The 21439-nt window shown below is 36.3% G+C and overlaps 1 protein-coding gene across 7 annotated transcripts in view; it reads left to right on the forward strand.

The window, feature by feature from the left end:
* HTT (huntingtin) overlaps window positions 1-21439 on the forward strand; it is a 96618-nt gene that overhangs the window by 38266 nt on the left and 36913 nt on the right. For 4 of the 7 annotated variants that reach the window (XR_012673446.1, XM_075148629.1, XM_075148630.1 and 1 more), the window contains 17 exons: window positions 495-718; window positions 1295-1373; window positions 1508-1669; window positions 2623-2678; window positions 3466-3614; window positions 4301-4437; window positions 6499-6615; window positions 8442-8564; window positions 9108-9346; window positions 10690-10832; window positions 13610-13675; window positions 14231-14438; window positions 15854-15995; window positions 17249-17428; window positions 18916-19092; window positions 19334-19410; window positions 20565-20703. Coding sequence is in view for 6 of the 7 variants with exons in the window: in XM_075148629.1 (XP_075004730.1) it covers window positions 495-718; window positions 1295-1373; window positions 1508-1669; window positions 2623-2678; window positions 3466-3614; window positions 4301-4437; window positions 6499-6615; window positions 8442-8564; window positions 9108-9346; window positions 10690-10832; window positions 13610-13675; window positions 14231-14438; window positions 15854-15995; window positions 17249-17428; window positions 18916-19092; window positions 19334-19410; window positions 20565-20703 (2418 nt within the window). In the remaining variant the exon portion in view is untranslated. The remainder of the gene's footprint in view (window positions 1-494; window positions 719-1294; window positions 1374-1507; window positions 1670-2622; window positions 2679-3465; window positions 3615-4300; window positions 4438-6498; window positions 6616-8441; window positions 8565-9107; window positions 9347-10689; window positions 10833-13609; window positions 13676-14230; window positions 14439-15853; window positions 15996-17248; window positions 17429-18915; window positions 19093-19333; window positions 19411-20564; window positions 20704-21439) is intronic. The other 3 variants (XM_075148631.1, XM_075148634.1, XM_075148632.1) reach the window with 2 other exon arrangements.

Below are 21439 nucleotides of genomic sequence, written 5' to 3' on the forward strand. Positions count from 1 at the left end.
TCATGACTTGTTCTGAAACTTGATACCATCTGAACAATATAGTTTCTTCTTGAACTGCCTCCGGTTCAAAGAACTATTTTAGCTAATGCTCAGAAAACAAGTTTGTTTCTTACCTTCCCAAATGTATTCTGTAGCCAGTTAACTACATCAAAAACCTGGAAAGCAAAGAACTGCCTTACTGACGGATTTCTTGCAGACTGCCAGTTAAACGTTTGGTTTCAAGTCATCAAAGCTTAATTTTGGTGGGAGGCGAGTTTTAGTAGACTATTTTGAGTTGTCACATAGAAATAGCTTCAGTTGCAAAAATAATCATATCTTTTTGGGTGAGGTGTGGATTGTTTCTTTTTTCCAGCTTTTTTCTGTCATCTTGTATTTGACTACATGATCCACAGTTTGCACTTTGACCTTTCCTCTTAAGTCCTTTGGGAGGATGAGAAGTCAAGTTTTTTTTCCTGAAATGTTAACTTTTTTTTCCTTCCAATTTTCTTCTCTAGTTGTTGAAAACATTGTTTGGGACAAATCTGGCTTCTCAGTATGATGGCTTGTCTTCAAACCCCAACAAAGCTCAAGGCAAAGCTCAACGCTTAGGTTCTTCCAATTTGAGACCTGGTCTCTATCATTATTGCTTCATGGCACCATACACGCATTTTACACAGGCCCTTGCTGATGCTAGTCTAAGGAATATGGTTCAGGCTGAGCAGGAACACGATGCTTCAGGGTAACTGTTTCCTTATGATATAATGTTAACTTGAACGAGAATCTCTTTTTATTGTTTTTCATAAATGCAAGTATCATAGGGGAGCTAAGTAACTTGAAATTACGGTATAGTGTATTATTTATTTCTTGTAGACTTAAGCAGAATAATTTGTCTTGGTAGTGAGATCCTGAATGCAACACTGTATTGATTACCACTGATGTGTTTTCCAAATCAAAGCTAAATCATTAAAATTGATATCACTTAAGTTTTTTTAAAAGCATAATAGTTTTAGATGCTTGTATTCAAAACTATTTCATTAATTTGCTAATTTTAGCAAATAGTCAGTCTTAAAGGAAAGGCAGAAGGATGACTAAGCAAAGACCAGAAATTCTTTCTCTGGTTTGTTGTCCACAAGTCCATGTGATCTGATCAAAGTGTACTGTAGGTTGTCTCTTTTGCTCTTTTGTTTTACTAAGATTCTTGAAGCAGTCAAGTAGATAAAGAAAAGTTGGCATTGGTAAAACAATATGCATCTAAAGAGAGTGTTTGTCCCTCCGTTTTTTTAAAGTGTATGGGTTTGTTTGGTTTTTTTGACAGATGGTTTGATGTGCTGCAAAAAGTTTCTACACAGCTGAAAACTAGCATTACCAGTGCAGCAAAACATCGTGCTGATAAGGTACTTGTATCTATGTACTCCTGAAAGAGCTGTACCTTAGATTTAAAACATTTTTCCTCCTCTTAAAACGTACTTTGGTTTTGAATCGGAGACCTGTTCAGATATTAGATTACTTTAAAATCTCTCTATTACAGAATGCTATTCACAATCACATTCGTTTATTTGAACCCCTTGTCATAAAAGCATTGAAACAATATACTACAACAACATCCGTACAGCTGCAGAGACAAGTTCTAGACTTGCTTGCTCAACTGGTTCAGCTACGAGTTAACTACTGTCTTCTGGATTCGGATCAGGTTGGTACACCACCGTTCTTGCAAATTTGTAACACAGGGATCTCACTAGCAGGCTTAATATTTACAGCAAAAATTCTTGCAACAATCCATTCATTGTACTATAGGTGAAAACAAAGATTTAAAGGAGGGTGAGACTCAATTCCCCCCCCAACCACAAAGAGCTTCAGATTTCTGGTTTTCTATTGCATATAAATTACTTTCTAAGCTCTGCAACAGCTATTTAAGAATTGTTCATCAGATTGACTTTAGGAATAAGATGATGTGGACAATACAGTCAGTGTTGTTAAATAAAACTTCATTTACAAATAGAAATACCTTCTTTCTATATTGAGAATATGGACTTCCATGTGACTGATAGTGGTGAGATCACTGTTGACAACCATTATTTGATTTTAATGGCGGGGGAAGCTAGTGGCAAATACAGTAGTCTCTGTGGTAGTCCATATAAGCAGTAAATTTGTAACAGAAAATAAAGTTTAAGTGTTTTATTTCCTACAGCATTTTTGGATTTATAAACTAGTATGAGTTGCAATACATAACTTTCCTATAAGTTTGTACACAGATAAATCTTATCAATGCATGAATACTTTAGATTGTATCTTGGTTTAGAGCTAGATTTTTGGTTGATTTTTAACTTCTTGACTGTAGTGCCTCAAATAGTGTGTGTTACATGAGTGAGAAAGTTATACTTAAAAATATATAGACTATAGGTAAAACGTGGCATAGGTTTGTGCAAACTGTAATAAGCTCTAACATCACCAAGATTGTCAAGATCTTCTGTAACTGTAGAGGGAACACTTCATAACACATTAGAATGAACTGTAAGTAAAATGATTTTCAGTACCTGTCTTTTCTTTCTCTCCTTCTAAAACACGCATTTTATAACCTGTCAAAATGATTTTAAATGGGAATTAATGTCTCTGTATCTGTTGTACACTTTATTTTCTCTTTAGGTGTTTATTGGATTTGTGCTAAAGCAGTTTGAATACATTGAAGTAGGACAGTTCAGGTATGAAATTAGCAAAGATCCTTTGAACAGTGCGGGTTTACAACTTGTCTTATTCTAAAGCATGAAGTGATTAGTTTTTGCTGGTTATTTCTGCCTTATGAGAAAGGGAGAGTTACATTCTGGGCAATACGCTTGTTTATTCTTTGGCTCCGGTGGTAGCCCTTTCAGATGATTTAGGTTCCATGTGGCTGAAGAAGTCGGGAAGTAGCGTGGAAAAAAAAATCTTAAGCTATGCTGTGCTGTTTCTCCATTTGGTATTGTAAAACCATTCCTTTGGGACTCCCCCCATCCCACAAAGCTTTGCTTTCCGGAATCAACACTTCATTGCTAGGATTCAGTTGCTGAAGGGAGAGCTACTTCTTCCTATTGTGGACTCAGTGTGAATCCATTTGTATTCTGATCACCTGGTACATTTTGTATAGTACCTAATGGATCATAAGCAATGCAGTGGAATTTTCATTGTCAGCTATTTCTGTTTTTTCTCACACTTGAGTTTGTATGAAGAGATAAGTGGTTTTTTTGCTCTGTGGGTCTCCTACAGAAATACTCCAATGTGTGTTGTGCATTAGATATATGTTATAGTATTAGTAACTGTGTAATGGCCAAAGCTTGAAAGAAATCCCTTGGGAAAAAACCCATAGTAATGAACAGGGCACAAAAATTATAGAAATACTGTATGAAAGCAGAACAACATATTCTTAAAAAAAAATCTTATTGTAAAAAGATTCATTTTTACTGAACAGAGTTATGCAATTCAAACTTGACACACTTAATTTTTTGTTTTCAGGGAATCTGAAGCCATTATTCCTAATATCTTTTTTTTCCTGGTGTTGCTGTCTTATGAGCGGTATCACTCCAAACAGATAATTGGAATTCCTAAGATCATTCAGCTGTGTGATGGTATCATGGCCAGTGGGAGGAAAGCTGTTACACATGGTAAGTAAAAAAAAAAAAAAAAAAAAAAAAAAAGGAAAAGAAAAAAGGCACCAACACTAATATTAGTAACAATTCAGCAATAAAACCAGTATTGAATACTAAGCTTTAGAAAACTGTAATCATACTGATCGTTCCAGAAGACACTAGCTTTTAAATTTTTAATACATGAAATAAGTCTCACTTAATTCCTTCAGGAAATTTATTGTACCCTGCTAACAGTGCTACCCCATATTCTGCATCGAACATAATAGCAACGAAGCTTTTATTTGAAACTTTATTAGGTAATAAGTTCACAACATAGCAGTACTTTAAAGGCTTTGATTTTAATTTTTAGTCCACTTCCCTTTCCCTCCACTTTCAGCCTTCAAGTGGGAGTATCTCTCTCATACTTTCCAGTGATTCTGCTGAGAAATACTTTATAAAAATATCTATTTTAGCTCTATGAGAATGGGCAAATGTGTCCACAATATAAACTTTCTACTAGAAGTAAAAAGATAAATATCATTATGCATGATAAGTTTGGAGTTTGTTTTTAGTTTTTTGGTTGTTTTTTTAGGGATGGGTGAAACCTTTAATAAGCTAAAGCACAGTTTACTTTTAGTAGCTGAACTGCTAGAACAAGAAAACACTGTTCAAGAGTGGCTTGTCTCATGCCAAAACAAACAAACAAACAAATCTTATTTCAGCAATACCAGCTCTGCAACCCATCGTTCATGATCTCTTTGTGTTAAGAGGAACAAATAAAGCTGATGCTGGAAAAGAGTTGGAAACACAAAAGGAGGTGGTAGTGTCAATGCTGCTGAGACTGATTCAGTACCACCAGGTAAGAGAGGAGGGCAAAGTGTCCCTGTTTACGGTCTGTAAAAGAGTAACATTGCCTGAAGCATTTTTAGCAGTCAAAGCAATATTAATGATTTTGTATACAAAACTTGAATAGTTGGACTCTGTATGTGATCTTTCCTTAGAGAGTATGTGAACATTTTCAGGGGTAGGGGAAAGGTTCTGCACTACAGATCAGTATTTCAAGTCAAATAACATTTCTGTGGGATTTTGTAGTCAAGCCTAGGTAACAAAGCACTGAAAAGCTCCAGTTAGGATCATGATCTTGGTTGTGTTGCAGATTGAATAAAGAGAAGGTTAATAGAAGAGTTGTAATAAATTAGGATTCAAGAAACTTAAAAGAAGGGTGTAAAAGTGGAAAAGAGGACAGGATTAAAAGTAGGAAACATGCTGCATAGAGATGATTTAGGTATTGTACAATAGCAATATCTTCAATAACATTTTAAAATACAAATTACTTGAATAAGATAATGAAACTGGTAGTTAGACAGTTGTTAGCACTTACTACTTTGCCCCAGACCTAATGGATCTGGAAAACATGTTTCTGCCTTGTAGGAGTATAAGAATGACTTTCTTCAATACACTTTGTTTAAAAGAAAAACATAAAAGTAATTTTAAGAGAAGTGACATAATTAACATGGGATCTTATTGCTTATTCAGGTGCTTAACAAACTTAATTTGCTTTTCCTTTCATCATGTGAAAATGCAATTCTGGTGTATGCTAATGTAAGCAATGTATTTTCTGAGAATAGTTGGGGAAAAAAGTCAGTACATCTTGTCAAAATAATTTGTTAGAACTGCATGTTCAGATTGGGGTAATTTTGTGTATCCACATTTTCTTTTGAATTTGTAGTTTTATAATCATAAAATGACTAATATAACTATATGAAATGACACTCTGTAGACACATGATGTGAAATAGTGAATAACTTTGTGTTACATAAGGTACTGCAATTGCTAGCAGATCCCCTCCTGACACACTTAACCTATTAAAGACCACCCATGCACTGCTCTTCCCACACCACCCCATTTGTAGCTCTTATTCTGTCCTGTTCTGCTGATGCAGTACGTCTAAACTAACCCCTGGGCAGTTCTGTTGTTCCCAGGCTGTGGCTGGGATGTTCTGCAGTGGTGTCCTTGTAATTTGAGAGGCTCCAAGAGCTGCAACCTTTGACTTTTTTCTGTTAAAATTGTAGCTACCATCCATGGAGCTCCAGAGTTCAAGTCATTCAGCCCAGAATCGCTCCTATCTCCTCTCTCATGAGAAAGCTTTTTGGGAAGAAAGTAATCTGGTGATCTCTCTTTCTCTTTTCTTTTAATCGGCTGCGTTTCTGAATCTGAACTACTTGAATTTCTTTACAAGTGCTCCTTCAGAAAACTGGTTCTCTGAACCAGATTCATCTGTCCCGCTTCCCAGTCCATATATTAACACTCCTGCTTGCTGTGTCTTTGGCCTATCTATCCTTGAAACTGTGGTCTCTATAACCCTCAATCCGTTAACACATTCGGATACTAGAAGTGATACTTGCTGTTGGTGTGCTTCGTTATATGCTCTCCTGTAACCTTTTGTATGAAAGTGACATATCTCAGGTGAAGGAGCTCCATAAAAATGTCTGTTCTGTTTCCTTGACCAAATGTAAACTTTATTTGAACTAAAAAAAGAGTATACACGTGGGAAATTGCTCTCTTCTTTCCTCCCCTTTTTGTTGAGTATGTGATGCGGCATTTAGATTTACTATCCTTTTTCCAGTTGTTTGAGTAGTCTTTTGACAAATGCCATTTAAAAAGGACCAAGAAAGCATTTTTCTTCTAGTTTGTAAAAGTAACTGGAAAATTCTTTAAAAAAAAAAAAAAGTCATAACTAAGAACAAACTTTTAACCTGAAAATGGGGTTTTAAAAATGCTGTGTGATTTCTTACGTGGGTTTTCTTTTTGCTTTTTTGGCAGATAGATGAAACAGTAAATATTTTTCCCACTATGGTATTACTTAAATGTTTCCTTTTAGTGTGGGTGTTTACTTGCATTCTTTTGGACTTTTCCTCAGGTGCTAGAAATGTTCATCTTAGTATTGCAACAGTGTCATAAAGAAAATGAAGACAAATGGAAAAGATTGTCCCGGCAAATAGCTGACATTATTCTCCCAATGCTTGCAAAACAACAGGTTATTATATGAATTTTTAAATCTATAAACATTTAAAATAATTGTTGCAATGTATGTATCAATAATGGCTTTGGGTATTTGATTTTTTTTTTATATGAAGACAGACTTTCTTGAAAGTGTGTTGCCATATCTCAGAAAACAATTACTGCAAGGTAAACTAAGTCTTTGAAGTGATGAAGGTCATATTTAAATGCATGAAGTATGTGCAGTATCTTCGAGACTGTTTCCAGAGGAAGCTCATTCTACTGCTCTTACACGATTATATCAGAACACTTATTAAATGGTGTGAAGATTCTCCCATGTTTATAGAATGTCAAAATTATTTTTTTGTAGCTACAGTGGGTCTAATTGCATTTTTTCTTAGTGAGGAGAATGAAAAGACATAGTCTGAAACTGCGCTAATAAATCACAGAGTCATGGAATAGTTGAGGTTGAAATGGACCTCTAGATACTGTCTTCCCCTCAACGTAGGGTCTACGGGAGTAGGTTGCTTAGGACCATGTCCAGTCAAGTTTTGACAGTCTTCAAGAGTGGAGCCTCCATAACCTCTCTGGGCAACCTCTTCCAGTGTCTGAGCATCCTCACAGGTGGAAATCAAATAAATAAAAAACCCCTGTATTTAAACCTGTATTTAAATGGAATTTCCTGTATTTCAACTTGTGCCTATTGCCTTTCGTCCTGGACCTGGATACCACTGAAAAGATTCTGGCTCTTTCTTCTGTACTTGTGTCATCTCCTCCTCCCGCTTCCCATGGTCAGATACTTGTACACATTGATAAAGATCCCCCTGAGCCTTCTCCAGGCTGAACAATCTCAGCTGCCCCTTGTATGACAGATGCTCCAAACCTGTGTGGCTTTCTGCTGGACTCCCTCCAGTGTGTGCATGTGTCTTACTGGACTGCACATTGGGGAAGGAGAATAGGCCCTTTGTATCTGGGAAGAAAAGAAGATTCCTTTTAGGAGAAAGATTTCCCCCCCCGCCCCAGTGCTGCTCCCTAAGCAACAGAGGACTTGTCTTCGATACAGCTTTCCTGGAATTAGAAACACTTACTTCAAGGATAAAAAGTAAAACTAGTGAAATTGTGTCCTTGATGTTCTTTACTCCATGATGGCAGATGCCCACTCCCATGAGGAGATCTCATAGTTGGGGGGAGTGGGCAGTTATTGTGGATCAGACAGCAGGTTTTGAGCAAAGCTAAAATGCTGGCAAATTGAAATTGCCTTTGTTTTGTATGAATCTGTGCACATGCTCACCTATCAAATTACTTAAGCAAGATAGGGTCACCCAGATTTTGTCTCCACTCCTTTGCTTTTTGCATTTGAATGTTTTATAATTTATCTAAAAAACTGATCTACCTCTGTTGCTGCAGTTTAATACCATTGTAGCTGTTCACTTTTCTGATGATTAGGATTTTTTTTTTCTCCTAGTTACTTGCTTAAGTTTATTCATGACCAGCTTTGCTCTCTATAAATATGCCTGGTAGGATGTGCAGGGAGGAGAAAAGTTTCTAAATTTTATAACAAGTAAGTCTTTTGGTCTTATTCTGAACATGGCATTTTTGTCCTAATAAAATATATGTGGTATGTATATTGAATTTCATATGATAGATTTTTGTCTGTTCTCAAAACTTCTGTGTAGGAAGGCCTGCAATGAAACTTTAATTTACCTTTCATAGCTTTTGGTTACTCTAAATCTTGTACTGTAAAGGACAGCTTTATTTTACACAGGTTGTCATAGAAATGTTTAAAACGTGAAATGGTAATTGTGTGTTGCAATTACCTTTAATGGACAGTTACAAATTAGTTTTGTGTTTTTTCTGTTACAGATGCATATAGACTCTCATGATGCTCTGGGAGTATTGAACACTTTGTTTGAAATTTTGGCTCCTTCATCCCTTCGCCCTGTGGACATGCTTTTAAGGAGTATGTTTGTTACTCCTAAAACAATGGTAAGCAATTGTTTCCAGAGAAGAGAGAATCTGGTGTCTTTCATGCAAAACAAAAGAACATGTGTTTCTCTTTCTTAATTTGCAATGTGGTGTTAAAGTACCTGCAGCAGATTTTAGGAAAGAATTGGTTAGAACTAATATGATTTACCAACTGGGAGCACTTTATACAGGAACGTTCTGCTTATGGATTACTTGCCTTCATTTTATATTTTGAGGATCAGGAATGTAGAGAAACATACCATTACAATAAATTCTAGAATGCAATTTAATAGGTAAATCCCATTTTTCTTATGCAAGTATTAGTCCCGTTTTTATAGTTGCGAGATTGTTTAAGAGTGTTTGAGAGTGACTTTGAGCTTGACAGTTACCACAAGAATAGAATTTTGGAAGACCTGAATATAAAAGTTATTTCCTGCTTTCCCCATTCTCAAAAGGGTCTTATTTTATACAACAGTTAATATTAATTTTTTTTAATACAGTGCTATGTTGTGTTGTTTTAACTTCAAAGGTATTCAGTCTTCTGCATTTTTGTGTTTGTGTTAGGCATCAGTGAGCACTGTCCAGCTATGGATTTCTGGAATTTTAGCTATCCTTAGAGTTCTGATTTCACAGTCAACAGAAGACATCGTTCTATCTCGTATACAAGAGCTTTCCTTCTCACCATATTTGATTTCATGTCAAGCAATTAACAGACTGAGACGTGGAGAAAATAACTTATCCGCACCAGAGGATCACACTGAGGTTAAACAGGCTAAATATCTGCCTGAAGAGACATTTTCTAGGTATGTTGTCTTTTGAGTAACTTGAGGGAAAGATTAAGATTTCTGAGAAATCACATACATATTGTGCAATATATACATGTGTATAGAACTGTTATCTGATAGGAATAAAGTCTGTTAATAAGTTGATATGGGAGGAGTGTGTGTGGAGGAAGGAATAATGAGATGGACAGTAGAGGGAAGAGAGCAGTTTGTAGTAGGGACTTTGGACTGTTCTGATACCTCTTCTCGAGCCAAGTGAAGGACCTAATGGAACTGTTAAAATGGGTGAATCCTGGACTTACTAAAATCAGATCCAAAATCTTAACTGGTTAACCTTTTCCTTCCTCCCTGTGCGGGGACTGAAAGATGAGTCATCCCCTTAGTAGAAGGCCAGGTTCTGTACTAGAACTTTGGCAGCAGATGGATTCAAATCTATTGAGTTAGTCCTGCTCTTTATTTCATGTTTTTAAAGAGCTGGCTTTGTCTAGTTAGCTTCCTATGCTGATGTCCTCAGAGTGTGACAAACTTCAGGCAAAAGAAGCATGGAGAGATGGCAATGGTATTATGTGACATAACGTTTGTCATTAAGGCATTATGTTTTAATGTGGTGGGAAGCATTTGAAATAGCTATTTGTTTAAGAAAATAAGACCTTTTTGCTCAAGTATGGAATTTCAGATAAAAATAAAATGCTGTTTCTTATCATTCAGCTCACTGTGAGGATGATGGGTAGAGGGAAAAGGCGCTTCTGGACTCTCTTAATATGACCTTATGTCTAACAGGAGTGAGTTGAGAAATTATTATGGCCAGGAGCAAGGATGGCTTTCCTCAAATGCCCTTTTTTGGTGTTTCTTTTGATCTTCCCCCCCCTCCCCCCCCCCCCCCAAGCTAGAAGTTTGATATGGAACCTTTGTGGTAGAGTGTGGATAGATGAGGCTGTAAACAGCTGAATTAGTGTGTCTTGCTGAGTTACTCCTCCACAACTGAGCTGCGGTAACTGTCATGGTGTGGTTTTCAGCTCATTGCAAATCACTATAAAGACACTATAGCATTTTGAATGTTTGCTGTATAAGTGAGGTGGGCTGGTGTATGCATGCTATCACGACTTCAGCTGATGAGTAGATAGCCCAGATCCAATATGTAATTATTGAAGTGCTTGTGATCATCTCTCCATACCTATAGCATCATATTTGTTGTAGGTCAACCTGTTCTGTAGCATTTAATTTAGCCTCCTATTTAGGATGAATGGACAAGAACTCGATATTTTATTTTTCAAACTTACTGAGTTTCATGGGCAAACCTTATCTTATTCTGAAAGATGTTGCATTGATAGTTTTTCTGTTGATTGTATACATGGTTTTTCAAGGTTCTTATTACAACTGGTTGGCATTCTACTGGAAGATATTGTTACCAAACAATTGAAAGTGGACATGAATGAGCAGCAACATACTTTCTACTGCCAGGAGCTGGGCACTCTGCTTATGTGCTTAATACATATCTTCAAATCAGGTAATACTTTAAACAATGCCTTGTGTTGTAGCATGCAGTGGCAGGGTGTTTTTTCAGTTCTGAGACAATTGTTGAATGTGTTGGAATACATAGGTGCTGAAAACATTCTGTCCTACTTAGCATAAAGAACCTCCCAGACTTTGTGCTCATGCATGCAGGGCACATTTTTCACATTTCTTCTGTCTATGTGGAACAAAATGTAACTAGTGACTTTTCATCTCTCCTTTTAACTGTCTAAAAATTTCCAGTCCAAAAATGCAAAGCATTCTAAATTTGTAGTTGTATTTGTCATGGCTTTTCTCAATTTGGAGGTTGGTAGGTATGTCCAGGCTTAAAATACTGAGTTACAGACCACTGTAACTCAGACCACTAGTGTAGACTCATGATAAGGTAGGTTCCTGTTCTTTGTCATAATTAATAAAAAAACATACAACCCCCCCACCCCACCCCCCAACTTGAACAAACAACCAAAAACCAAAACCAGTAAAGTATGAGAGGTAGTACTGTTTCAGCTAGCTGGTCTTGAGCTCCTTTCTTCAGGTTTGGTAATTCTGCCTTAGGTGTCTTCTGCTAGATATCTAATCTCTGGCACTTTAGTAATTCCTTAGTCCTTAGCCTGATTCCTTAGTCTTATTTTCCTCATAGTGGCGCTATCTTCCCTTTCTTTTATTCTTTTATTCTTTTATTCTTTCTTTAATATGACTGTCCTTTTTGCTTTCTGATTTTCACCCTGCAGCTGAAATCCAACCTTAGATTACAGTAGTTGGCTGCAATTTAAGAGGTCTTGGCATAAGTCCCTGGTTCTTTATAGACTTGTTTACAGATATGGGACAAGGAATTCTGCATTCGATGGCCTCATCTGTAAAATGGGAGTTACAGTACTTCACTACTTAGCAGATGCAAATAAAAAAAGTGCCTACAGAATACTGTTAGACATTTAACAAGATTCTGTGCTCCATTGTGTCCCAATAACCTCTAATTTTTTTTTCTTTTTAAGTTCTTCCTACAGAGTTCAGTTATACAGTCCTTTCTTGAGAAAAAAACTTAGTTCCATTCCTGTCATTGCTACCAGCTGCTTCTTGAAAACATAGGTATTGTAGGTGTAGACTTAAAATAAGTAAATAAAGTGCTGATGGAAGTGTTCTGGGTCTTCAGCTGGTTCTCTATCAAAGCTTCTGTATTGCCTTGATTTAACTTTCAGTAGCTTTACTCCTCCTAGTCTTCAATGACATTACCAGGTAGAAAAGTGAATGGGAAACCAATTGGATTATGTTGTGAGAGTTTGTGCAGCCATGGTGGATGATGTTTTGTCTTTTGACTTGTCAGAAGAGAGCTTTGGTTTAAGAAATTGAGTCCTTCAAACCTAGGTTCTTGCCATAAAGACTCCAGGATTATGAGTGAAGAGGCACAAAATATGGTGATGGTTACCGGAGCCTTCCTTGATCTTCGTTTTAAGCCTGCTTTAGGGCACAAGATTCTGGATGTACGGCATGATAGTTCTCTTTCCCTTGTGTCTGTTAAAACAATAACTAAAGTGTGTATACTGTTAATTGCTGTTATGGAAAAACATTTGAAACAAATATTATAACAAATAACTTATGCCAAGTGTGATTTGGAGGTGATTTGGAGTAAGTGATTAAATGGTGTCAAGCCGAGACCAATGAAATCAGAAAATCAAGCTGGTGATTGAAATCAGGGAAGTCGGTTCATCCGCAGTGGGAGCTGGGGATGATGGAACGGGAGGGTTCAGCTAGTTCTGCTACAGCGACTGGCTTCCAGTCTGCACTGTGAGTCTTGCCAGGAACTATGTAGAGATTTTCATGCAAAATTAAAATTAAATATTAAAATACTCATGCAGAGCACTGGGATATGTGTGTTGCATGATCTCTAGAAATGATTTTAATCTAAGACTACAAATCAACTCTAAGTACTAGTAGTAATGTGGTTACCTGATATGGTGCAACAGAATAGAAGGAAAGTTGTTCAGACGCTTGGGCTGTATTTTCATGTCGTAGCATTTTCTTTCAGGTTTAGGCTTAGGGTTAGCCAAGTGCCTGGTTTTGTAATACTTCTCTTTTGTTCAGTTAAAACCTCTATTTTTTTTTTTCTCTTTAAGTTATATTCTTCTAACTACAGGTGCAGCTTATAGTGACTTGTGTCTGGGAACATAGACTAAGGTCTTCTGTCATTTTTAACCACTATTCTACTTGGATGTTTTGTCTTCTCACCCATTATAGTTTTTTCAAAATGTGTGTGTTGCTGACTCCTATGTATTCAACTATAGGAAGCTACCAGATTAGAAAAGAACATTCTCAGTGTGCTACTTTGAAGTTAGTAGAAATAAAAGGCATAGACGAAGTGAAAAGATTAGCATGTAGTGGCTTTCATGACTGTAGAAAGTCACTAGATGGTGCAATTACTGCAAATGCAGGAAGCTGGAATGGGAATAGCACTGTAGTAAGTGGAACCCGAGTTTTGAGACTCAGTTATTTTTCCCATTCTTTGCTGTTTACATTGTGTATTTATCGGTCCTGGGGGCAGCTTAAACTGGTCCACATGGCTGTGGAATTTACAGCTTCATTCTTGTGTATATCTGGCAATGCAAGCAAGCAACACTACAGATCTTCATTATTCTGATTAGTGTTTGGTTTCTAGCTGGTTCTGAAGAAACCCTTTTTTCCCTGATCTTATCTTCTCATAGAAACTCAAAGTCCTGTACCTTTAGATGACTTCAAGTTTGTCCTTTTTCCTTGTTTTCCCTCCCTTCGTTTTGGCAGATGAATACAGAATCAGCAAGTCAGAAAGCAAAATTCAGCTTTTGTGCCGAGTGTTCAGTATGCAGGGTAATGACTTTTCTCTACTTAAAAACATTTACTTTTTGCACTTTAGAAATTGGATGGAAGGGTATCAGTTTAGTTTCAACTAAATGTTCAACTCATCTGAAGTAGGAGACTTGTAAGCGATCTTCCTTAGCACGTGGAATAGTAGTTACAGCATGGTTCTTAATTAGAACTTCTTTTTTCTACTTTATAAACAAAACAAAAACCCAAAAATCCTGGTCTATAATTAGCAGTTTTAAATTTGGTAAGGTTTTCATGTATCAGATAAACTTTATGATGCATGACAGAGAAAAAGTTGAGAAGATAGATTTCATTACAATTCTAGTCTGATCTAACGCGTAACTTCTTGAGTCTGGGAGCTGAGCAGTTTACACAGTGCCCTTGGGCAAACTCCATGACTTGCCTTACATTTATAAAACCACTTAGGATACATCTTTCTTCCAGGAATGGTAGTGGCTATGAAAGATGATTTGTATTCTCAGGGTACCCTGAATAACTTTAATACTTCAGAATTCAGACTAGAGCATAGTTACTCTAACATGCTTTTATTGTTTTCAGGGATGTTTAGAAGAATCACAGCTGCAGCCACCAGACTTTTTACAGGAGATGGATCTGATGGTAGTTTCTATACCCTTGAAAGTTTAAGTGACCTTGTTCAGTCCATGATTCCCACGCATCCTTCTTTAGTTCTCCTCTGGTGTCAAATCCTGCTTCTTGTCAATTATACCAACTACAACTGGTGGTCAGAAGTGCATCAAACCCCAAAGTAAGATTTGTTTTTGATCCCTAGTAGTAGTAGTAGTGTGTCTCATAATTATATTTACTAAAATTATATTAAAAAAATCTAGCTTTTTATCTGCTAAGTCTGTCAACCTGTTGAATAGTACTATTTGGATTCTGAAATAGATCTACATTTACTTTCCGTGTATACATATTGTCTGCTCTGATATCAGTATGTCTGTCAAACTAAGGAAGTGTGTCCTGTGCTCTGCTGTTCCTCAAAAGAACTGCCAGGTAATCTCTTCACTTTTAAGCCAAGAAAGCTTCATCTGTGTACTACATTTAATTAAAATTATGGAAATAACTATAACAAAATATTCAGTATTTCAGATGTTCCTATGGAGACTTTGTATTTCGCCTTCTAGCAAATAACTAGCCATGCAGATCATATACACTGTTGTGTTTATGAAAACACAATCCAATCAGTATAACTGTAACTATAGTTGTATCTGTTCTCTGTTCTCAGTGGGTCTATTACTAAATGCTATCAAAACGTAGTATCGGCACCATGCTGATTCATTAGCATCAAGCACCATAGTAACCTCACTTAACATTAGTTGTCTGAAATGCAGAGATTTGGTCTAAAATTAGCGTTATCTTGGTCTGAAGTTAATTCATCCCACCTGTCAGGCGTTGGAATGATTCATCCTCTGGGGATAAGGAAGATAACCCCCTATGTGGGTGGGTATCCCTCTGTGTTAACTGTAGAGGGAGATTAACAACTGACTTGAGGCATTTCTGATGCTTGCATAGCGAATGTTAGAGAAGACTGATCTTGCTCCACAACATGAGTGCATTAATACTTGCTCAAATGTGCGATTCTTGCCTCAGTTCAACCTCATGATGTGAAAAAATATTATTCTAATTTGAGGAAGCATGAAACTACCGGGTTTATGAGCAAAGTAGGGCAACTAAAATAGCTAAAGTGACACCTGCTATTTGTTGCAGTTATCTTTTTTGATTTACCAATATCACTTCTACTTTTTTCTGGGTTGGGCATCACTTTTGATCTGACGCTAGACTAAGTGCTCAAGAACACTGGTTTGGCTTGAGAAGAAAATATAGAATTAGGTTCTGTTATCCTACCAGACATGCAATAGCCCATGTGTTTCTTTTAAATAACCTGTTTAGTTCTTCAGAAGTTTTTCAGACTGTCCAAGAAAGTAATAAGCACAGAACAAAAAAGTGATATCGCAATTGTTAGAAAGTAAAGAGCTGATGGAAAGCGAAGTGTCTACTTCAAAGCAGTATAATGTTTGCAGAATGAAGTTTCTAGGAAAATAAATATTATGTAAGGACATTGGTAGGATATTCCAAGCAATTTGATTGTTAATGCTTCAGTAGCTATAGTAATAAAATATAATATTAAAATAGTAACAAAATATAATGTGCTTCTTGCAGGAGACACAGTCTTTCTACGACTAAATTGCTTAGCCCTCAGATATCTGGAGATAGCGATGAATCGAATTCAGAATCTAAACGTGGCATGTGCAATCGAGAGATAGTGAGAAGAGGAGCACTCATTCTTTTTTGTGACTATGTTGTAAGTTTTGAATTATGAATTTTGTAACTATAGTTTTGAGTTATTTTATTATGCTGACAATCTTTTATTACTGATGTGCATTAACTGAATCTGTCTGATTCACAAGTAATGAAGACTTGTGAAACTAGTCATTTTATTTTCAGGTGTTGCGTCTGTAAGCTTAGATATCACCTCATTTGGCATTTTTTTTTCTATTCTGAATTGTGAATTTTCTTGGCTTGTAAGGGATACCTGGTGGGTAATAGAATTATCTGCTGGGTATTATTTGTGAGGTGCTAGGAGCACACTAAGTAGTGTTAACTTCCCAACTTCAGTAGCAGCGCACAGTGTTTAGGAGACAATAAATTTCTGTCTCTATACCTTAAGAGGAGGGGTTTTACATTAACGTTTAACTTCCATTTTGGCTCTCTAATGAGAGCAGTTGCTGTCGCTTTGGCCTATTGCTGCCTCAATATTAGCATTTTAGTTCATTGGGAACTTTTGTAGCGAATCTTCCCGTAATATCTAGTATTGCACTTCGGTTTGCATTGCAGAGCAGTTTTGGGGCAAGCAAACTGCATTCTTTTCAGATTCAACTAAACCAAAAGCTATGTTTAAGAAGCACTTCAGGTACTAATGGACGTTCAGTCACCAGCATCAGATTAGAGGTAGTCCAAAGTAAAACCCTCCCAAGCCTCTTTACTGGGGAGTGTCAGCCTCTCAGCATCACCTGGTTAGCTCTACAGATCTTTTCATGTTGCATTGCACTGCTTGTTGATATACACATAGTTTCTGTAGGTTTAAAATCAATTATTGACAGATCACTTTGGATTTGCTTTCCAGAAATTTCATCTTGTGTTTAAGGCCAGTAGTAATAAGAAATATTTAAATAGAGGCCTAAATGAGAATCACATTTTACAAGAAGACTGTGTGTGCATGTTTATTTCAAACAGCATTTCATTAAAAGCGGCATCTTTGAATCAACCTTCTCAATTTACTTGTTTCTAACCTGGATTTTTAGTGTTTTTTAAAAAAAAAAATTTACAAATTCATTATAAATCTCTTAATTTGCAATAAGATCAGAAGCATTTGGAAAATTTGTCATGTAAAAATAATGATGGCGATATTAAAATATAGACACTTTATGCCATTATTTTAAAAGAGCTACCAGAATTATGTATGAAAAACTTCATGTTGTGTCAGATAAAGTTTTTAGTAATTAAACGCTTAACATGGCTACTACTAGAATTAGATTTTAATTTTTTCCCCTTTAGTGTCAAAACCTACATGATTCAGAACACTTGACCTGGCTTATTGTGAATCATGTTCAAGACTTGATTAATCTGTCCCATGAGCCTCCAGTACAAGACTTTATTAGTGCTGTCCACAGGAATTCAGCAGCCAGTGGTCTCTTCATCCAGGCCATTCAATCACGGTGTGAAAATCTTGCAGCTGTAAGTTTAACTTTTTGACTTTTTTTAAAGAATAAAGTCACTTTTATTTCAGCATAAGTTTAACTGATAAGTATGCAAATTCTGACATTTCTGGGTCATTTATCAACTTTTAATTTTATTTTTAAAGTCACTTCTTTAAAATGCAAACAATGAACCTTATATTAGCAACTTCAGTATCAGATGTGTTCCAGTCCATCAAATCTATGAATTCAAGGAGAGTTGGTTAAGCTGCTTTTCCTCCTTCCTGGGTATTACCCCTGCATAATAAATATCTGAAGGGTAAATTAAAGCTGTAACTTTCTGAAATCTTTGATTTCAGTACCCTGGTAGCATAAATAACAGAACTAGTAACTACAGAAGCAGGAATAGGAACCAGTCCATCGTTAATAGGCCCTAACAACATGAAAATGATTTGCAAGCTCATGCCTTTCCCATTGATCTGCCCCATAAGTTGTAGCCTCTTGGTGAGGGAAATACTGCTTCAGAAATTCAGTGTATGATTTCTGTTGACTGTTTTAGTTTTCAAACTAAAAGGAGTGGATGATGTTTTATAGCGATGTAAGTTGGTATGCATCCACCTTAATCTTGGGAACTCACTAGGTGGGAAATGTCATTTCCTGGGCTTCCTCTAGAGCTAACGGGGGGAGATGCTACTGCACCCTGAGTAGCCTGCTAAAATTTCCTGTCTCTTCCCATTCTTCTCTGTGCAAATCTAGTGCAACTGCATTAGTGCTTTAGGCATGTGAATAAAACACTTTAAAGTCAGGTGAGATGAATGTGGCCTTTAGTGTCTGAGAATCAGTAGAATGAACTAAATGTGTTTGAATGGAAGAGGTAGTAATTCCTGTGAAATGTTTGGTGATTATCAGAAAAGTCACTAAAATTAAATAGCTGATATTTACAGTCTGCTCTTAAACAAGATTGGTTCCATGAGTCAGACTAGTTTGTCTTTGTGTTTCTCCCTTTAGATTACTGGTTCTGAATTGATGCTCATATTTTAAAAAATTAAAAAAAAAAAAAAATTCTTTGCGCTCCCTTTTAATCCTGAGTAGCCATCGCTGTTTCTCTGATTAAACATGTGCTCAAAAAGTCCCTAATGCTTATCTGGGTTTCTGTACTATCTCTTATCTTGACTGTGCTCATGTTCCTACCTTCCTCCAGCAAGAGTTCCAGCTTCTCACTGTTTTCAAAGCTTTCTACGATTCCACCTATGTCTCTCCAGCTTTTTTCCTTAAAGTTTTGCTTCCTACTTTTTTCTTACTCTTTGTAAGAGTAAGCTTTCACAGTTAAACATCAAACAACTTAGTGTTCATGTTAATTAAATAAGCCAGTTACTCAGACCTGTTCATATATAGATGATTATATTGATCAGCTAGTTGTCTGCTGTATTTTTTTCTAAATGCCTTTCCCTTTAGCTTTAAGATCTTTGTATTCTAATTGATTGGGGTTTTGTCTGGTTTTTTTTTTTGTTTTGTTTCAACATCTAGCCCACAACTCTGAAGAAGACTTTACAGTGCTTAGAGGGGATACATCTCAGCCAGTCTGGGGCTGTCTTAACATTATATGTTGATAAGCTTCTGTGTACTCCATTCCGTGTGCTTGCTCGCATGGTTGACACACTGGCTTGCCGTCGGGTAGAAATGCTTTTGGCTGCAACTTTACAGGTAAAGTTAAATATATTCATTTGTAAATAAGATTGGGTAGTGCTAGTAATATAATCAAGTGTAATGATTTAAAGTACATGAAAATATGATGATGTTTAAGTTATTACATTGGAAAGGAATTTTTTAATTTAATACAGAGATATTTGAATGTTTACATTTCACTTTATCTGCCTATAATTTTCCTAATCTGTTCAAAGTACTCATTTTTGTCCTATAAAATTCTTGTCACTCTTTCCTATAGAACAGCATTACTCAGTTACCAGTTGAAGAACTGGATAGAATTCAGGAATACCTTCAGAACAGTGGATTAGCAACAAGGTAAATAATACCAATACGTGTTAAAATGCCAGACTAAGTAATGTTCTAGTACTAATTGTGCTAACTCTGTTTTTCCTATGTTAGGGTCTTTTCTTAAATCTAAGATAGCAGGTCCTTTTTGGATGTAAAACAGGAGTAAAGCCTCTCTCATGAGATGCAGCTATATTCTGCCACAAGGACAGTTGTGTTGGATTACTTGAATTTGCAATATACTTAAGAATTAAAGCAAGCTAAAGGCTCGAAGGCATCAAATTCTCTTTCCCACATCCCACTTGGTATTTAACTTTTGAGAGACAGCAACCGCAAATTAATTCCTTGACAAAAACGACATTACTGAAAACAACTTAATTTTCCTGAAACTTCTGCAGAATTTTGTGAGTCCAAGCTGGGTGGACTTTTTTTCTGGGTGTTTTGTTTTTGTTTTTCCCCAGACAGCTGTGTTGAAATTCTAACTGTTTAGTCTCCCAGCTGTTTAAAAGTAAACTGCTACTATAAAAAAGAGAAAATTATTCAATTTTTGAAAAAGCTTTATTTAATCTTGGAAAGAGTCTAATTTACTCCTTTTGATGTCATTGCTGTTTGAGGTTAATATCTGTTGACTGAAATAAGAAAGAAGTAGGGGCAAAGAATCTAAAGCCCAAGACTGTAGTAAACAACAAACCAACCAAACAAAAAAAACCCAAAACCAAAAAACCTCAAACAAACAAAAAAACCCAACCCCCTGACACTGACATAAATCTACAAATCGGAATTCTTAATACACTTTTTTTAAAAAAAGTTCAGTTTTAATGGATTCTTGTTTGGTATCTGTTAGAATGTATTTGTCTGCAATCAAATCATCTGTACATTAACTTTGATTCTTCTTAAAAAGATTGACTGCATAAAGAAAACTGAATAGCTTGCATTTTATGCTTAAGCATGTATAAATTAAATCTTTATTGTTGGTGGTGCTAAGTTCATTTGTTTTGGCTACTGATAGCTGGTGAAATTTGCAGTTTTGCATCATATGACTGCATAGATCCAACAAAGAACTTAAGACCCTATTGCTTTTCTCTCCCAAAATTAGAATTGGCTCACTGGATGTCTTTCTATTTTTAAATTATTTACAAAACTGTGTAAGTTAGCTCTCTGCTGATGTGTTCTTCTATTTTCAGACACCAAAGACTTTACTCGCTCTTGGATAGGTTTCGTCTTATGGTAGCACCAGACACAACTAGTCCTTCACCTCTGGTTACCTCACACCCACTAGATGGAGAAGACCAACCAGCTTTAGAGAATGTAATACTAGACAAAGTAAGATTATGTTTAGAAAGAGTCACTAAAAGTGCCTTGGCTCTACATAAACTTTTGCACATTACAAAATATTTAAATACAGCTTATTTTTACTATGCAGTTAGTGTTCTCAGTGAATTATTTCATATGTGTTGGCTAGCTGTTGAACTTAGGATGAATAATTAGCATGTGCATACATGTTTGTTGTGTTGACAGTGCTGTGAAAAACTATCAAGTTTTGTTTCTTTGCATAACTAATGGAAAGATTTATATGGGGCTCAGCAGAGACAGATATATACTGTTTTCTTGATGTATTTACTGCAGTGATCAGTTTTACTCATTTCCTGAAAACTGTTGGTTGTCTCTTAGAAATTAAGCATTACTTCTCAGTTTCCGCGTCTCAGCTTTGAATTACTTTCAGTGAACAAACTTACTTAACTGTTTCTGTCTTTCATGTACTTGTGTGTGTTTATTTCAAAGCGGGGTGGGAAGCTAAGAGCAAGCCTTTTTGGGGCCTGTGTCTTCCTTTCCTTCTAGTTTGTCCTATGGCACAGTTTATTTCTCCTTCTCATTCCTTCATGTTCTGCAATGATACAGAAATATGAAACGTGTAACTGAGATGGCAAAAATTACTTGATTAGCTGACAGTTCGGAGGAAGCTGATAAGTAGTCGAGGAACCCATTGATTTAGAGAGATTGAGAGCTACTTAGACAGCAGGAAGAAACACTGTGCCCAGAAACCATTTACCCATGGCTT

Source organism: Calonectris borealis, chromosome 4 (assembly GCF_964195595.1).
Source record: "Calonectris borealis chromosome 4, bCalBor7.hap1.2, whole genome shotgun sequence".
In the NCBI taxonomy this organism is placed as follows: domain Eukaryota; kingdom Metazoa; phylum Chordata; class Aves; order Procellariiformes; family Procellariidae; genus Calonectris; species Calonectris borealis.